General features: G+C 38.4%; 1 protein-coding gene across 1 annotated transcript in view; it reads left to right on the forward strand.

Annotated features, from left to right (window-relative positions):
* CAP2 (cyclase associated actin cytoskeleton regulatory protein 2) overlaps positions 1-18,970 on the forward strand; it is a 68,113-nt gene that overhangs the window by 20,420 nt on the left and 28,723 nt on the right. Inside the window, exon 4 of the mRNA XM_054646313.2 lies at positions 12,899-12,976. Coding sequence (XP_054502288.1) covers positions 12,899-12,976 — 78 coding nt within the window. The remainder of the gene's footprint in view (positions 1-12,898; positions 12,977-18,970) is intronic.

Genomic DNA, 18,970 nt, shown 5'->3' on the forward strand with positions numbered 1-18,970 from the left:
GTAGTGCTGTCCACCAAAAGGGAAAATAAAATCAAATCATCAGCCTTGGAATTCTGTCAGAGTTAAAGTTGATTTTGTAACTGCTAACTCAGCTGTGTTTCTCACCCTGTATATGTACTACAAGGTACTCCATAACATGAGCAAAAAAGAATGGTCACTTTAATAGGAGAAGAAAGATGGAAATGCAACATATACAATCTAGCCAAGAGGCTAATTTAGAGGTTAGTTTAGAAAAAACCTGACATTTCTAGAAGTTTTACAACTTTTGATTGCTCTGCTCTAAAGGACAACTTCCCATATGGCCTAGGGACTGAGTCTGGCTTTCAAAACAAGCAGGATTTTTTCAGGCAGGTGCAGTGGTGTGCAAACATGCTTGTACCTGTTGGACTGTAAGAAACCTGTTTGGGAATAAAGATGGCTCCTGAGCAAGAAGGACCTGTCCACTCCAAGTCTAGAACACCACCTCCTGAAAAAGTGCATGTTTTTCCAATAATTTTGATGGGAACTGGATCAGGCTGTTGGTTTCTTGACACTGACATTGCAGTAAATACCACTTGTTTTTCTTATTATTTAAAAAGGCAAGGAAGAGATAAAAGTCAAACAAGTATTGAAAAATCAATGCCATAGTGGCCAGTACTGGGCTTTGAGTTGTGTATTGCTGGCACGAGAAACATGCACCTGTAAATCTGGGGGGGATAGGGGTGGGAATATAGAATGAGAACATTCCATATGGCATTTAGTCAGAAACATAAGAAATCACATACACAAGCACTCAAGGCTATCAAGAGTTATTCATAACCTGTTTTCATGGGGGTTCTTTGCATATGGAGGTGTTCCTGACTTAATCCATAAGCATTGATTTCAAAGTATAGTGCAGTTGATCAGGGACCATAACAGACCATTTTGACCAAGGTCTAAAACTATTGCCCACTAAAAAGGATATTATGTGTATATGGTTGCTCAGTGCAATGGGATTTTCTGATCTCCCAAGGATGCTAGAAAAAGATATCAGAATGATTTGAGTGGGAAACTTTATATGCAGTGTGAAAACAAAGAAAAATTCATCATGTTTGCCCAAGAAAATGTTAGATAAGTCACTCTTACGAAAAAAATCTGATCACGAAGGGTTCTTTATTGACCAGATGAATTCAGAATAATATTCAGTGTTCAGACGAGTTATAAGGTCCATGTTTTACCAATCAATTTACTTAATGAATGGAACAATTAATCAAGGCATGCATTGCATTTTTGGCCATTTGAAGTCAAAGTCAGAACTGATCATATGCTTTAGGTCATGCTAATTTTGCTATCCCTATACAATTTTTCATTGAAGCCCTTTAAGAGAATATTTGAGTTAACTGGCAGGAAACCAGTTTTTCTTGGTGATTTTCCAAGAGAAGCAGTGTAAAGACTAGAAGCATGAGTTCCACAAGTTGAAAACCACTGCGTCAGCTTAACCAAAAATCATAAGGTGATAAAATTGCATGGCTAAAAGAGCGAGCTAAATCACAGATGGCTTTAGAGTTTGAACCACCTACACTCAGAGCCACAAATACAGTGTGGTAGTGTCTCCACGAGCCCATTGCAAAGCCATTTCCTAGGACACATGCTAGTGTAAAGTCAGGAGAAAACTTATCAGGGAGGATTGAATATATGGAGTTGGCACAGAGCCAGGGTCCATGAGGAAGCCTTGGTAATGACTTTTCTCTCTGTTTCAAAGCAATCTAGGATCAAGAGAGCATATAGGTGACAGCCATCTCATGCACTCAGCGTCACAACTGCTGTAAGGTGTGTGGTTCTCACAGCAGTAATTTCTGGTGAACCACTGCCAAGTTACACTTTCTTGATCCATCAGAAAAACAAAGACAGCATCCTTGCTATTGTCATCAGCATGAACCTCTTGGGACTGAAAATTCTTTTTACTGGTGCTCATAGTTCTTATATCTCTGGTGAAGATTATGAGTTGGAGTGGTAATGAAATTCAAACCCATTTGCCTCAATCTGAGAAATACACATCCATGAATGCTTTTTTTCCCCTTTGTTTTTGTTTTGCAACACATGCTTGAATGATGTCATTTGTTGCTACAGGCTATAAGTCTTTTATTAATTTTCAGTCTCATTCTTTCTGAAGAGCACGTGTACACTCTTTTCACTCATCTGCCTCCCCATCCCTGACCTGCTTTTATTTTGCTAGTTGGTTGCAACTGTTTTGAGTGTATAGAAATGCTGGGCATGGAAACTGAGAAGGCTGTTCATTGTCGTCAGCAAAAAACCAAACAATGAGCTCAGAATCTGGCTCTTCAGTTAGTTTCTAGTAAAAAGGAGTTCAGTGAATAATGAGAATTAAGCCACAAGGGAAACCAGTGTGCAGTTTGAATGTTGTTTTAAATAAGCTGGGAGTGCTGTCAGGAGTGATGAGGGTATAATGTGGCCACAAACGTGCATTGCCTCTTTTTATCCAGTATGAATTGCATGATCAATATGGTCACATTTCTGAATGTTGAAGAGTCCATTAGGATAGATTAAACCGTGTCACTGTCACTGCTAACTTCTTTTAGTCTACTGACACCCATAAATGGAACTATATATTTCCACAATTAATCTGCACTGCAAAGCAGTTTAAGTATTGGTGCAGAGTTTCATAAGTTTAATTATGTGTTTTATCCCAGAGACACAGTAAAAAGATTAATTAAGCATCTTTATGTAGAACTTTGAGGCTGAAATATTTCTTTCTTGTTGCTTTAATACATGTTCTGTTTTTAAAAACACTTTAGTTCAGATCTGCTTTTTAATCACATCCTTGCATTTCAGAGCAGCTGAGGCTCCCTCTCCAAGTACATGAAGGCTTTTGTTATTTAGCACCTCTGAAAAGGAAAATATTGTTCAGGTGGGAAGAAATACTAAAATATTATTATAGATGTCTGAGCTTTAAGTTGTTAACTGACTTCCATGTTAGCAAATTTTGGTTGGGCACCTGGGATTCTTTCAAGGTGATGAAAGTGGAAGTGAATTTACAAGGGGACAAGTTCTGTCACTTTCAGCCTTTGAGTTGCTTTCAGAGAGCTCAGTGGGACTACTTGCAGAGTGAGGTGGCAATGTCACCAGTTGTCTTGAAGTGCATGAGAGGCAGAACATACAAAAAAGTCTTTTCTATATAAAAACCTATTTGTCCAAGCTTTCTCTCTAAAGGTAGTACAATTTCTTAGAAATCAGTGGGTCTCCAGTCTTTATCAGACAACTTGTCAGACAAAGTCAAGAAACCAGTTCTTCACAACGGTGCTCACTGATAACTGCTAGAAGAATATTTCTGAAGTAAAACCTCAAGAAGTGCTGTAATCTTTTTAATTTACAGAAACATCTGAACTTCCTAGAACTTGTATTTGTTAAATCAGGGACACATCTAAGGCCTGTGAAATTTTAAAGTCTTTTCTGAAATTCCCTTAGTATGGATTTGGACCTTCACTGAGAAGGGCTTCTGGCAGAACAGCTGGTGATAGAGAGTGGGGGCGCTCAGTAGCAGCCTCAGGGGCAAAGCAGCCCAGCAGAGAAATAACCAGAGTGCCTGCAACCAGCACAGCAAAAGTGTGTTTGTGCACATCACAATGAGACCTGCAGGCCCCGAGATCTCTGTGGTTCTCTGATGTGCTGGCTTACTACATGTGCTCCATGGAGGAAATGTAGGTTTGCTTTTCCTCAGGGAAATGAGGTCTTTCCACAAATAGTTCCTCAATGCTAGCAACCAGGTCCTCCAAAGAACTCTGAGCTCAAATGTTCATGGGAAAGAAAAAAGGCACCTGAATTTAAAAAACTGTTGATCTTGGTAATAACAAAGTTTAGACTTCATTACTTCAGTGCATTGTATGCAGTTTTTGTTTATTTAAAGAAGTAATGCACTTTCTCAGAGATACATAATGTAGCTGCAGGTAACAGGAGAAACTGGAGGCTTCAAAGGGCTGTGAAATGTTAATGTACCCCGCTTTCTGTTCCTCAGTCAAATCATGAACTGAGCTGGTTTCCCTTTGCCATCACTCTTGGAGAAACCTGCGTGTTTTTTGTAGACTAGTCAGGAGGATGAGGAGCTGTAAGAGCTCTCAGGAAGATTGTGCCCAATTTCCTCCCTGTGCAGGTTGGGGTGCTTTCTGTCTACTCTCCCTAATACAGTTTACCAAAAAAAAAAAAAAAATTGTCACGGCATAATCTTTGACATGTGATACAAAGAATATTCATGTAATGTTTTCACTTAAATGTATTCCCCCTGGAAAAGCCTTTCATCTCAGGAGTCCTGGGTTATTTAACAAAATGGAGGGAGGTCAAATCCTGCTTATCACTGATTGCTGTTACTCATAATCTAATGCTCATAAAATACAGTATTGACAGTCTTTGTTTATTAGAAGCGCCAAAAATGGTGGCCTGGTATTTTACTGATGAAGAGAAGCCATTTGTTCTTATGGTGGTTTTATGCTTGTTTTTAAAATGTTTGGCTCTTTTTATCTGTTGTTTGTTTCTATGGTGATCACTAATGACATATTACAGAGGCAGAAAGTCACAGCACAAATCCCTCAGAGCTGACAAACAATTTTGTGGCTGTGTCTGGTCTATAGATAAGTACCAGGGACAAGGCGCTTACATCTAGATCAGGTGCTGAAATGTGACAATAGCACCCTTTACTTCTACTGATGTGGAGGCCTCTAAACGTGGATCCATGGCTGTGTGCTGTGCAGTGAGGTGGCAGGAAATCTCCATGAGGTGACTCAGCCCTTTGCAGAAGTCTGTGATGGAAATGGCAAACTTGAATTCTTGAACATTTTCAAAACTGCTCAGAAAAGAAAGCTGGTGTAAAACCACCAACACTTTAGTCTGTAAATAGACCACATCTTGAGTAATGAGTGGACTTCTTATTTTTGTACACAATTCTCAGTATTTTTTGTAGGGGGATAGAATATAAGAAAATAAAGATAGTGTAGAAAGTAATCTTACACCTAAGGAATTGCAGCTAGGCCAGTTATCAAAGATTAGGATCAGGCCTGACTTTAACAGGCCACAGCTGTAACCCATGAGAAGAAGAGTGCTATACAAGAGTGGGTTGGCTGGTTGAGAAGAGAACTGGAGTCAGTTGGCTGCTTTGTGAAGAAGAAAGAGTCAGTGCTCTGAGGAGCTGCCTGTGAGAAACACTAAGAAGGTATGAAACCTTTGTGATAAGGAGACAACAGTATGGAATCCCTATCCCCTTAATATGCAATAAGATGGCAATGTTTTTCTGTGCTGGATCTTCTGGAATCTCTAACTACGAGTATGTTACATCTGTTTTTGGAACTTCTGTGTAAAAGTTGAAATGAACAGAGGTCAAGAGACTCATATATTTTTGGCTGTTCTCAAAGATAGTAATGAAGAATTTGTGAATCTGGAAGGAAAAAAAGCAGTCTGAGCTTTAGGAAATCATCAGCTAGTCAATAGCTTTGGTCTGGCCTTGCTCTTCCTCTCTTACGGGTGGCGAAGGTTATTTGAGACGTTTTTGGAGAATATGATCTCCTATTGCTTCACTTGGCAAAAATAAATAGCTGCAATGGCCCTAAAGCAAAATATTTATATCCATTTGAAGCAGTGACAGATGAACAAAATAATTGACTATTTCTGCTACTAATATTAATAATTAATTAATTAACAAAGCTGACATTTAAATAGTATTCATTACGTTTTAAACTTAACAGTCCCTTGAAATCAATCAGAAAACCACATTTCATTCAAAACTGAGAGAGTTTAGAGGACATTCTGGAACATTGCGGCAAACTTTATTGGTGCAAATGGTGCAGAACATGTATATTCTTTACCTAAGGCAATTAATTTAAAAACAACGGTTGTGTTTTTAAATATCCCTTTTCTCCAGTTGATCTGTACAGTTCAAGTTTCAGATGGAGAAATAAAATGACGGCAACAATTTACCCTAAAGGATTCTATCCATTTTACATCATTAATTAGCACTGAGAGATCTTAAAGAATGGTATGGTTTGGTTTTCCACCAGAAGTAAGAGCGGTTTAAGTCACAGTGAAGCTTACTAGAAATTAAAGTTAATGAACAGAGATATGGCTGCTATGCTGAAGCAAGTAAAACTGTGCCCTGTTGCATGACAGAGTGTTTAATACACTGGCAGATATAAACATCCAAAGAGACCAGCTCTGATTGGTACTGTACAGGCAGTAGCACTGCTGAGAAATTTCAGCTAAAATTCCCTAATATAGACATAACCATAAAGGCTGAAAAACACCAGAAAACCTCAGTACAGGGGACAGCTAATTGGTGGTAGTCAATATATCTGTCTGAAAGTAGAAAAGAAAATATCTCAGGTGGTGTCTGGTTCTGTGAATACCAATGGCTAATCTCCCACTGACTTTGATTTTGATTTGAATTTCAACTCTGTTTTCTGCATGGACCAGTGGGAGAAAGGTGACAGTTTTCTTCTTTTTTCCTTTTTGTTTTCCAGAGTAAAAAGTGCTTTGTTTGTAGAACTGCCAGTGACTCTTTAAGGCTTGGTCTAGTTTTTAAAAATCTCTATCAGCCAATTAGCTGTTCAAAATAAATACTGTCTATTTCGCGAGCCTGGGTGGTTTCTATAGCAGTCCCATCTTAACTTAAGCTCCATTCTTTTTCCATTTCTTTCCTCTCCCTTCAAGCCAGCAGCCACTTTACCACTTCACTTTGAAGAGGCTTTTGAAAGCAAAATGTAAAAGGCAAACTGTGTCTCTTCCTCTGGTAGTGCTGTCACTCTTAGAGAAAGGCTGGGGTCAATGAAGCTGCATCTGTAGTTTTCATTTGCTGAAATGAAAACTACAGTCAGTCACTGTGCCCTTTGATAGATACAAGGGACCCATAATTATTTCTGCACAAAACTACATTTTGAACTAAGGACCACTAAATCCCATTTTTCCCTTGTGTTCTCTTCACTATCTAGAACTGTATTTTGATTTGCTAATTATCTCTGTTAAAGTTAGCATGTATATCTAAGCAGATTTGTAATATTCTCCAACAATAGAAGTCCAGTGGATTCTGATATTTATGCTGTGCTTTTAAATGCTATGATTTTGAGGAAATACAGTATTAAATAAAATAGTATTTGACAAATTCAGTATTATAAGGTCAGTAGGGTAATTTTCTTGACTAAAATTTCATTAGGAAATCTTTTGTTTGTTTCTCTTATTTCTATTTAGTTTTGGGTTTTTTTCAACTAGTGAATTTAAATGTAACTTGATCAGAGTGCATGTGCCTGCTTGTTCTTGTAGCTTGCTTGGCACATAAATAATATTTCTTTATTGGTACTTGGATACCAGAGTGAAGGTCAACTTAGATTGAACAGAACATTTAAAATGAGAAAGAGGCAGATCCTGAAGCTACATGTGCTCTGGAGAGCTGAACCTCAGCAAAACAAACTGGAAATTTAAGCTTCGGGTCCAGTGCATCTGCATCTACTCAGTTTGAAACAGTGCAAGTTTGAGTGGAATTTGTACTCATGCTCCTTCAAACGGGTCAGCAGCGTTGTCTTCATTTGACATCTCTCACAGAGCCTCTGGCAAGTTTTCAAGCAGTGGCTTATGACAAATATCAGAGTTTGGCATTATGTTATGACAGAGAAGGTTAAACCAGTTGCTATTTAAAAGATTATTTCTAAATACATATGATTCCTCCATTAACCTCTGCAGGCTTAACTGAGAAGAGACCAGTCTGTGCTGTTACTGCAGTGGCAACAGAGAGATCACTCACTGTGGTCAGCTACAGATTTCCGCAGCATGGAATGGGGCTGTCATGGCACACATGTCCAACTACAGCTCTTCCAGCCACATCAGTCACTTGAGTCAGCTGTCAAACAGACCTGAGGTGAAGGATTAAGATGCATTATTCCACACTTTACCAGTGGGGAAATTGGGGTGGTGCATGGAACTCCACATGGTCCTGGAGTTCAGGTCCTAAGTCATAGCTGTCTCCTCCAGCCTCTAGAACAAATTGCTAAAAGCGGAGTAGGAAATGCTTTGAGGAATTTGCTTCCTTCAAAATATTCACCTCATCTGAGGAATCTGTCTGATGATTGATGTGTATGTATGTAATCCCAGGAAAGCCAAAAGGATTACCCTAAGTTATCAGGTGTCAATTTTCTGTTGCTCCAGAACATGTCCATTTTTGTCTGTAGATAGATGTGTGCAAGTTGGTGGTGTACTCTATTCTGACAAATTTAATCATGATTCCTATACTATTGACATTCAAGCTCCATTACTATAATTGAATGTAACTGAAAGAGTTTCAGCTGATTTCTTCTGTAGCAGTCTTTTGTCTGAGCCACACAAGCTGTTGAGAAAGATGCCCTCTGTTGTGTTTTCACTCATTAGTCTTTGCTGGTTTTGATGGGGGGGTCTCATGAAAGAGTCTCCTCCCTCCAAAATTGTAGTGCTGCCTGCTTAGTTACACAGCCTGGCTGCTAAGCACAAGGAGGTAGCAGTGAAGTGTCATGTTTGAAAGACTACAAGAAAGAAGTGGAATGGTGATAGACTGAACTAATGCATTCTTAATGAGAAGAAACTCTTCTGTTACTTTGAAGGCATGCAGGGAAAGAAATACAGCATGCTCAGAAGCAGTAAAAGTCTGAAAGCTGTTTTTAATGCTGTTGCAGAAAGAAGGAAGTCACTGTGGCAGAATTCTTATAAAATTCTACTTGTAAAATGCAAATACTGTGTTAGCATGATCGTTTTATTAAGATTTACATTCAGAGGTGGGAGATCTGGCTGCTCTGATCCCTACGCAGTTAAAAGCTTTTGGGAGTGGATAAATTTTGGGCACATAGCACAAGCCTTGCAATCAATACATAGTCTACTGACAACTGAATGTTTCAAACATCTTGTAATAAATTTTGTATAATAAAAAAAATGCAAGAAGCCACCATTTAAATGTAGCATTCTTTTGAGGTAACTCAAAAGAGTGAGTGTTCCCTATGGCTTCTGTGCTTGTGTGCACTCAATAGCACAAGATTTCTTAAAGACCGTTCCCAGACATTTTGAGAAAGTGGCCTTGGCCACACGCTGCACTAGAGAAGAAATTATAGAGTTCTGGAGGAGAAGTGAATCCTGATTCCACATCCAACAATAGTTTTGACACACACATGAGGCGTAGTCAAGGAATGTCAGTCTTTTAGGAACACTGTGTGTATCATCCTATGGTCTGTCTCCAGCTCTGACCAAATTCCAGTGCTTCATTAAAGAGAAATGAACAATGAGACAAGAAATCAGTTGTTGCTTTGTACTCAGAGTGGAGGAAAAAAATCCTCTTCAGCCTCCATAGTGACCACTAGGATCCCAAAAGTGTGTATTTAATGCAGTGTAGACAAAGTGCCAGACAGACACGTTTTTCAAACCTCATTGATGTTACAGCTCAGTATGTGTTCAAGAACTCAATAAACAGTCTTAACTTTCTATATCTAAGGACTCTTTTCTCATGTTTATGATCTGTTTGATCAGCATTTAAAGCTCAGTCTTAAAATAATGCTGCCTTTTTGGAGGAATTGGAAAGATCCCTTCTGAATTTCACTTTTTGCATTGTTGGAAGTCTTATAAATTTGAGACCATATTTACTCATGGCCCAGTTTTCAGACCTGTGATTATGTGCTGACACTACCATTTTCTTCATTCTCTATTTGCATTGTCTATCAGAAAGAATTGTCATATTCCTCAGCCACTTTCTTGCTAAGAAAAATAAGTGAAACTTACATTTTCTTTGTGTGACAGATAGTCATTGTTTTAAAAATCCAAGTAGCTTGTTTCAGCATCAACTCTGATTTAAGCTTATTTTTTTTTTAACACAGGTGACTGTTAATTCTGAGCACATAATTCCAGAGGAGATTCTCTCTAATGACACTTCTGTAGATCTGCTGAAAATACTTTGCATATCCTCTGTAGAACTGCATATGTTTTTTTCACAAAGCCACCTTCCTGGCATTTTTACTTGTATTTTCCAGTTTTCAGCATTTCCATTTAATCAGTTCCATATTTACACTGAGAACTATGCATTGTTTTAAAAAGGTACCAGGGAGGATTGCTAATTTTTTTCCAATTCATATTATCTGTACCAACAAAATTGACTTAATCTTCTTAAGTGATGAGTGAGTCCTTCTTGACTGTGTTAAAACCTCCTAACCTTGGGTTGCCCAAGAATGTTATGAGTGCACACCTAATTCTTACTCTTATGATACTAAGAAACATATTGATTGCTCCTAAAATTAATCCCTGAGAAGAACAACTAGCAACTTTCCTCCTCTCAAGTAACACCATCTGTAATATACCTTATTATTGCCTCTGCTTATCAAGCTTCTTATCCAACTGAAAAATTTTAATATTAATTTGTGTCATTTCCACTCAAAGTATCAGTTTCCCATGAGGACCCACAATAAGCATTTTATATGATACCCAGAAATACTAGATCTGACACATTATCTTTGTGTAAAAAGTAAAGTAATGATTTCAACCGTAGGTAATCCCATTGTAGTTTCTCCTGCTTTTCATTTCCATGTGTTTTAATCACTCGTTTCAAATCTGGTTTAAATGTTCATGGTGCTGAAGTCAAGCTAAGAGTTATGATATCACTTGACTTAACTTCCCTCCCTCTTCTTGGGCATCTTTGCTGTCATTGCATATTTCTGACATGTAGTACCATCTCCAAATAATATATATTTAAAATATTTTCTACTTGTGCTTCCATCTGCCAGTGTCTTCAGTAGTCTGGAAAAAAGATAATGTGGACCCAATGATTCTGTCACTGAGCTGTGGATATTTGACTTCCCTTTCAAATAATGTAATTCCCATTGATTTGCCATCATTCTCCTTAGCTACCCTTTCAATATCTTTATGTATATTGACTTCCTTGAAACTGGGGAAGAGCATGTTATTCAGCAGCAGATAATCTATACATCAAAAATAATGTAGACATATCAAACTTGCCCTTCAGAGCAGTGTCAGGGCTTCACTTCATTTCTTTGTTCTTTATTGTTCCAGTAGCTAAAAAAATACGTCTTTGTTTTACTTCCCCATGCAAGGTACAGTTCAGAAAAGCCTTTATCCATCACTCCTTTGCTGTATATGTTACAGTGCCTGAAAAGAAGTTCTGCTTGATAATCCAGGCCTCCTCTCACTCTGTGAGGGTTTTGTACCTATTCTTATTATACTGCTTTCATTATTTGTTCATGTAGAGACTCTAACCCTTTCCTACAATTTCTCTCTCCTGCCCAGTGCACGCAGGTTATTTCCATTCTCAGTGTAAATCCATCCTTTCCTTCATTCAAGTAATTAAGTTCCTCAGACCAATCATCTTCTTTCATTGATTTTTCTGTTTTCTAAAAGTTTGCCTTATACCAAGCCTTAGTTACAGATTTATTTTTATCCATCTTGCAATCTAAGCAGCACTGAATTCATTCATAATCACTTCCTCCTCAGGAATCAGTTTTTTCTCAGCTGTTTTACAAGGTTCTCCTCACACACACAAAACCCCCCCCTAAGCTTAAAATAACCCACACCTTGTTGTTTTATGAATTTCTGTACGAAAAAGACATCATCTGACATGTCTAAGAATATCTAAACCTTGCTATTATTGATTATATTTATGTCTCTGGAAAATTTAGGTTTCCCTTATTATTTATTTCTTTATCTATTTATAGAGATGATTATACCCTTCCAAATCTCAGATGTCAGACCATATTATCCCTTTCTCCCCAAATGCTGTCCAAGCTGGGTCTCTTTTACCATCTTCCTTGCAGTGACTTTCATCCTAACAGATTATGTTTTATTCATGCCATCACATTTTAAGATGAATAAACACAATTTAGCTGTTTTACTTTGCTACAACATCAAATTTCCTGACTTTCATGTATTTTAAGTTGCATCCACATGGGTCTGTATATATAATTACCTTGTTTTCTTTTTAGATTGAAAAAACCCCAAGGAAAAATGGCATGCACTTCCCCACCCTTTCACAAAGTGATTATAAATGTACCTATTCATATTAGGTTAACTTAATGGCATTTGGTTTGGCTTGGTTTGTATTTAGCAATTTATACTAGTTATGAATAATTCTTTTCTATACCAGTAATGCTTTTTCCTAGTCACTACTCCTCCACCTAGATGAGGTAGAGGTGGAATACTCATTTATATCAGTATATATCAATAAGAATGTACAGAAAATGTACAGGGTTCAAATAAACGAAAAAGACCAGAAATTTGAACATTAGTAAACAGCCATGAGTGTAGAGATTTATCACCCATCCAAACTGGTGACACGAAAGCATACTGTCAGGTGCAGCTTTAACCCAAATGTTAGAGTTCTGTGAGTGGAAAAGTGCCCAAAAACCTTCAGCCACCATCTCTCATGGCCATCAATTGTGCCCACAGATCACAGGCAAGGAATGAATTGCAGCATAGTCGCTCAGCAAATATGCTGAGTTCAACTCATCCTGAACATCACCACATCCTAAGCTGCAGTTCAACACAAAGCTTGCAGATTGCTGTTCCCAGTGGTAATAAGTTCTTGCTATGCACTTGGGTATAAGCATCACCATTAAAATGCCTAGACGTACTCTGAAGTGTTAAAATTAAGTCCTCCTGTGACTAAAAGTAGGAATTATAACTAAAAGCCTGCTTATCAACTCATTTTATTTCCTGTCTGAAGAAGATAGGGAATTTAACCTTAGGTGTAAAAAAAAAAAAATTATAGCTAAGCTAGTACTTTAATACATTTCTTCCAGTCAGCGTTGCTGTGATTTAGATGAAAAGCAGCAAGGAAGATTTGAGCTGTCACACTTGACTTTCAGCTGCCACAAAGAGGCATTGGAGGTTACAGGCTAAGGTTTAATTTATATTCCTCCTTTTGTTACAGGCAGAGATGGTACGTGCTGCTTTCCAAGCACAGAGATCTTTCTTGCTGTTAGCATCTCAATGTCAAGAGCCTCAAGAGGTAAGGAAAGTGACCTGGAGCTTCAAGAGGCAGTGTATAAAAAAGTCTGTGTTGCTGTATGTTATTGATCCTGCATTTGCTTTGTTTGTTCCTTTATTTATACAGTGCAACTGGGGGCTTGCTTTCACTTTCATAAGCATGGTGCTGTAATAATCAGAAAGCCATGATCTGGGGTTAAGAACCTTTTCTGTGATGAACCTATGAATATAAGATCATTGAAGAAAGCAAAGAAGTGTCCACTTTACATTTGAAAGTGGGATCAGTCTTTCTCTGGAAGCTGGAAATGGCTATTTGCCAGTCCTCCAGGGATGCTACATGGTAGATGCTAGTGAGAGAAAAACCAGTATTAGCCCATACACTCAGTGTTCCTCAAACTGAGGTCCAGGTTAGGCCAGTTCTGCGAGGAGGGGAAAGCATTTTGTCAAGAAAATGAAAACTAAACTTTTATCAAGTTGATTTATATACTTGTTTGAGTGGCAACTGTTTAAATTCTCCCCTCACTACAAAGCTCATGGAATCTGTGGAGTTGTTATGAATCTCATTTGTAGTTTTTAGAAGGCTCAGGGCCAATAGCACTTTATCATTCCTGGGAATAGCAATCAGTTAGCTCTTCTGTGGGACCACCCTTGAACCTTCCTTCTTGGAGTATGCAGAGAATTAAGTCTTCCCTTGCACAGTCTCATCATGGCCTTCAGCTGTGCCTTTTTCCACTAGTTCCCTGCTCCAAAGTACATTAAAATCCATTTTTGCAAATCAGAACTCTCTGCACATGGTATAATTTATTGAAGTTATGCTGTCACTATTGTTCTTAGAGACGCAAATTAGAAGTTTTTCTAATCAGTATGTTTTAATGGCAAGGGTGCTTAAGGAAAAGAAAAAAAAAAGCCCGTAGATATTCAAGGGTAGACTTCAGAGTTCCAAGCAAGAAAGGATCAGTTGTTTTTCCAGCTGTCCCTGATCTCAGGGAGTAAAAGTGGGTCATGGCTCACACAGAACAGGCAAAATTCCCATTGGTACAGGCCTCAAGCAGTCATTTATATTGGCTGTGAATATGATGGCACCCAGTGGCCCACAAAATTCTACACGTTCATAGGTAAAATATTCCCCGGTGACCAGTTTCTGATGGCCTATAATGTAATGTAATGCAGTGTTCTGGAGTGTTGGGATTGTCCCAGCTCTGGTAAAAGAATAAGCTGTGGGTCCTGCTTTGGCCTCCTGTGCTGATGTGCTATCAGTAGGATTCTCTCTGCTTTTCCAGTGAGAATGGCAATGGCTTCTGCCTACTCCTACCCTTACAACTTTCTGACCTCAAGTCAGAGGTCAAGTTTGAGATTTTTCAACTGTAAAGTTTAGAATTTTTTTTTTAATGTCAACAAAACAATGCTAAAAAACAAACAACAATGAAAGAGTAAAGGTAAAAAGAGATTCTCTAGCAATCTAGGATGATGGTTACAGAAGCATTAAGAAAAGCAATAAATAATAAAAATCTTGTTAAAACATCACCAGAGCTGGCCATCCATATGTCTTAGTTGTACATTATCAGGCTTGCATAGATTTCTGCATCTTGTTGAAGGCAAGAAAGTACACTTTTATCATTTTACTATCCTTTAGAACAGAGGAAGTGCCACATGATATGTGTGTACACATAATTCCAAAGTTAAAATACCAGGAATATTACAGACTAAATTTTCTTTTTATCAGTGAGAGCAAACCCAGTCCAGTTACTTACCTTTTTTTAAAGACTACTTTTTTTAGCTACACATTTTTATAGACATCAAAACACACACTGTTGTCCATTCTTTCTCTTTTTGCATATTTTTTTTGCACAGATACACTCAATTATACTATAGACAGATGTGAAAGTAATTGAAGGCTTCCTATTCTGTATAAATTGAGATTTTTTTTCCCACTGCAGAGAGTGATGGTTCCAGGCATTAGGTTTTTTATATCTCCATCACAATGAGGAAAAACTTTCTATTATAAAGTCACATTGGTTAAGCATTTTGAAAAAGCTGGTAATCACCAGCTAACCCAGGAGAAGGAAAGAAATAGGCATCCTGCCCCTGCTCCCCTGGGACCTTATTGCTGTGATGTCATCTCGGCTCTGGTTGTATTTATAGCCTAGAGCCATGGAGTCAGTGTGGAATCCAAACAGGAAAGCTGATCATTAGTGTATCAGAATGCACAGAGTAGAGAAAAGCAAATGAAGATGACAGCATATCTATAAATGCAAGAGAAAAGAGAGTAATTCTGTCATTCAGCTGTCTAGACTGTTTGCTTTATAATGTAAAGCTGTGAATGAGCCAGCGAGTTGCAATTATGGCATAGGAGCTTTGTAGACATTCAGAGACAGCGGTGTGGAGACTGAGGGGATTTACTGAGTTCCTGTCAGGTTGGGATGTCATACATGGTGCCTTTAAAAAAAAAAGAGGGAGGGGAAAATGTGCTGGAAAAATAAATTAGCTCAGCTCTTGCAGCTTACAAACTAATGAATAAGGATTTCAAACAAAAAGAAAGCTCCTATATCTATAATAATCCTTGGATATTTTTATGCTCAGTAAAGAGAGAAACATGTATCATCAAAAGTGGTATTTTTTTTCTCTCTATGAAAATGGTGAAGTTATAGAATTCATTTCACTCTTTAGTTTGTGCTCTGAGTCACTAGCAAACATTTTCAAACAGTCAAGATTCCTAAAAGATGCTTTTGTGGAGTTTTGCTTCTTGTTAATAATGTTGGGTTTTTTTCATTTGGAATCTGTTGCAGTGCACAGCCTTTATTATCTGTATATATGAAAATAGTAGGAGCCAGGAAGGTAATTCCAGCTGGCATACCAGTCTAGCATCAACTGCAATAAATTACTTTGCAGAGAGCATGTTCTGTTACTTTTTATGGTCATGTTCTATATTTGTATGTGCAGTGGAAGAGATCACATGACAAAACCAGCAGTTGATATTCCTGTTTGTGTATGTCCCAGCTAATGGCTGCTAGATACAGGCTCATTCAGCAAGATGGGATTTTTCAGTCCATCTACTTATGAGAAATTATTATCTGATGCAAAACTTCAAACATTAAAACAAAACGTCTGTTATAAATTGTTTACTACTATAAATAGTATAAGAGAATAGATGAGTTTATAAAAGAATGCAAAGAAGATGGGAAAATAAATTAGAATTTTGCTGTAATCTGTGAGAAGTTGTTTAAAAAGATATTTTCAGACCATATGTTTGCATGTTGCTTGGGCTATTCAGAAGACAGGTTTCAGCATAAACCTTCACAAAACATTCTGAAACAGTTTGGATCTGGTTTTCTATTTCCCACAGTCTAAGCCAAATGCAGTTCTGACTGAAATGTGTTTTTTATTTCATTGCATAATAATTTTAAAAGTTATTAGTGTTCCTGAGCAAATTTATCTGTTTAACAACTTCTTTGAATTTGGATCACGAATGCTGATCGCTGCTCAAAGTCACTGCATTAAATTCTTTTTGAATGGTGACTCATATACTGCCTTCTCTTTATGAGTTGTTATATTTTACTTTAAATGTTCAAACAGTTTTAAGAGTTGCTTTGAGGGCTTGAGGAATCCATTGTTCCTATGCTGAGAACAAATTAATGAGATTGTTATTTTTGTGAATCAATATAAGCATATGCAGGATGAGCGTGTTCGTGGTGAGAAGTACTACAAACAGATTTAAATGACAGATGCAGTTCAGACTATAAATGATTACGTAATTTCTCATTAGAGAAGAATGCTGAGTTCATATGACTGCCGAAGCTCATGGATTTATTCCTAACATTGTGCAGACAAACATTCCAATTAAATACCTAGCTTAAATATCCAGATTCTGCACACAGGTGGGAAGAGAGGGGTGGAAAAAAGTGAGAGGTAAAGGAGAGCTTTCCCTTTTTTTCCTAGAAAAGGGAGACCTCACCCCACCTCATAGAAACCCAAGAAACTGTATTTGAATTTTGACTTAGAGCCATGAGAACAAGTCCTTCTGTTTTTATTTTTTATAGCGAAGCAAAAAGAAAAAAAAAATCTATTGTAGGATTAGAATAGTTGTGGCAAAATCTTTGAGTAAAGGACTCATTCTCAGGATTTTTATGTAGAAATCAAGAGATGAAGATTCACAGTTCCCTACTCTCTGTCAGTGTGGGATTGCTCATTTTCTTCTCTATTTTAAAGTACTTCAATAACAGGACTCCTGGGACTTATTATTCTGCATTCTAGCAGGATTTGTTTTCTAATTACCTTGACTTGCTTATGTCATTCCATTTCCCCGTACTTTTCCTCATACTTACTGGGATCACCATTACTGTTTTCCAAAAATACAAACAGTAGGATACTTCTCACCTTGTTAATTTACTACATTCTTATGCAAAAGAGTTTTGATGCCATTCTCTCAGCTGCTGAGAGTTTACTGCTGCTAACCTGCTCCTCTGTGTCTAGAAATAGCTTAAGGAAGAATTTAGTTCAAGCCTTTTAAGGTACTCAGGCCTCAAACTCAGAGAAGGTGCCAAGAGTGACATGGACAGGAGCCTGAGAGTGCTGAGCTCGAAAGGGAACCCCTTCCCCCGGTCCTGTTCTCTGAAATCTTGCCAAACTGTTGGCATACTTCTGTTATCTGCAAGCCTACAACTGCATGTGACGTGTGGTCACAGCCACAGGGATGGACCAACAGTTTCCAGTCACTTACCCATTGCAGTGCAGAGTTCACAGGCTCATTTTTGGATATTGTTGCAAGCTCTTACTCTGTTTCACATCCAGATAGCCCCTGACACCTGTTACCTCATAATTCTGTCTCAAAATCACTCATCTGCATTTTATCAGCCTCAAACTCATTGTATTTTCAGTTCATAGAATCGTTTAGGTTGGAAAAGATCTTTAAGGTCATCAATCATAAACCCAGCACTTCCAACTCCGCCACTAAACTGTGTCTCTAAGCACCACATTTGCACATCTTTTAAATACCTTCAAGGATGGTGGCTCAACCTCTTTCCTGGGAAGGTTGTTCCAGTACTTAACAACCATTTTGGGGAAGAAATTTTTCCTAAACTCCAATCTCTACCTCCCCTGTTGCATCTTGAGGCCATTTTCTTTTGTCCTGCCACTTGTTATCTGGATGTAGAAACTGACCTCCACCTCACTGCAACTCTGTTTCAGGTAGTGGTAGATAGCAATAAGGTCTGTTTGTGCCTCTTTTTCTCCAGGCTAAACCCTCCCAGGTCCCTAACTAGCCCCTCATAGGATTCACTCTCTAGATCCTTGACCAGCTTCATTGCCCTTCTCTGGACACACTCCAGCCCTCAATGTCTCTCTTTTAGTTAACTTCTCTAGGAATCCTCGTTCCATTTCACTTTCTTCACTTGTGTTTGCCAAAACCCCCAGGTCAATAAAAGGTGGATGCATTTGAGATTCACTTCTGCCCAAGGGGCAGTGCACTCAGCAGTAAGAAGGCCCAGAGGCACTCAGGGATCATGGGAATGCAGAAGGGCCATGATCAGTGCAGTATCACCCAGCTTGTACAGAGTAGAGGCAGAGATTCACATCAGTGGCAGCTCTAGACTGGCTCACACAAACATCCCCAGGCACAGACTTGCCAGCAATTCACCTTCTGTGCAAGAATCAGGCTCCAGTAACCAAAGGCGCCTTGCACTTGTGACCTCCAGGGTACCTGTGTACTCTGGATCCTCATTTGACATGCTAAGCAATTCTAGGGATCTTCAAGCCTTTACTGGATTTCTGCTGGTTTTAAGATAATGTCCAAAAATCACCAGGATAGTTTTCAGTCCCTGTAGCAATGTTCATGTTCACACTGTGCCATGTGAGACCCTACTGAGCTAAGCTGATAGGACACTTCCTCTCCCATTAAGTACCATATTCTTTATTTCTGCTAAATGTAAATCCCTACTAGTACTCTCCTTTCTCTGTGTTATGCAATTCTTTCCTGGGATTTATGCACATAACCTTCTGAAAAGGAAAGCACAGGGGGTAC

Source organism: Agelaius phoeniceus, chromosome 1 (genome assembly GCF_051311805.1).
Source record: "Agelaius phoeniceus isolate bAgePho1 chromosome 1, bAgePho1.hap1, whole genome shotgun sequence".
Taxonomy (NCBI): domain Eukaryota; kingdom Metazoa; phylum Chordata; class Aves; order Passeriformes; family Icteridae; genus Agelaius; species Agelaius phoeniceus.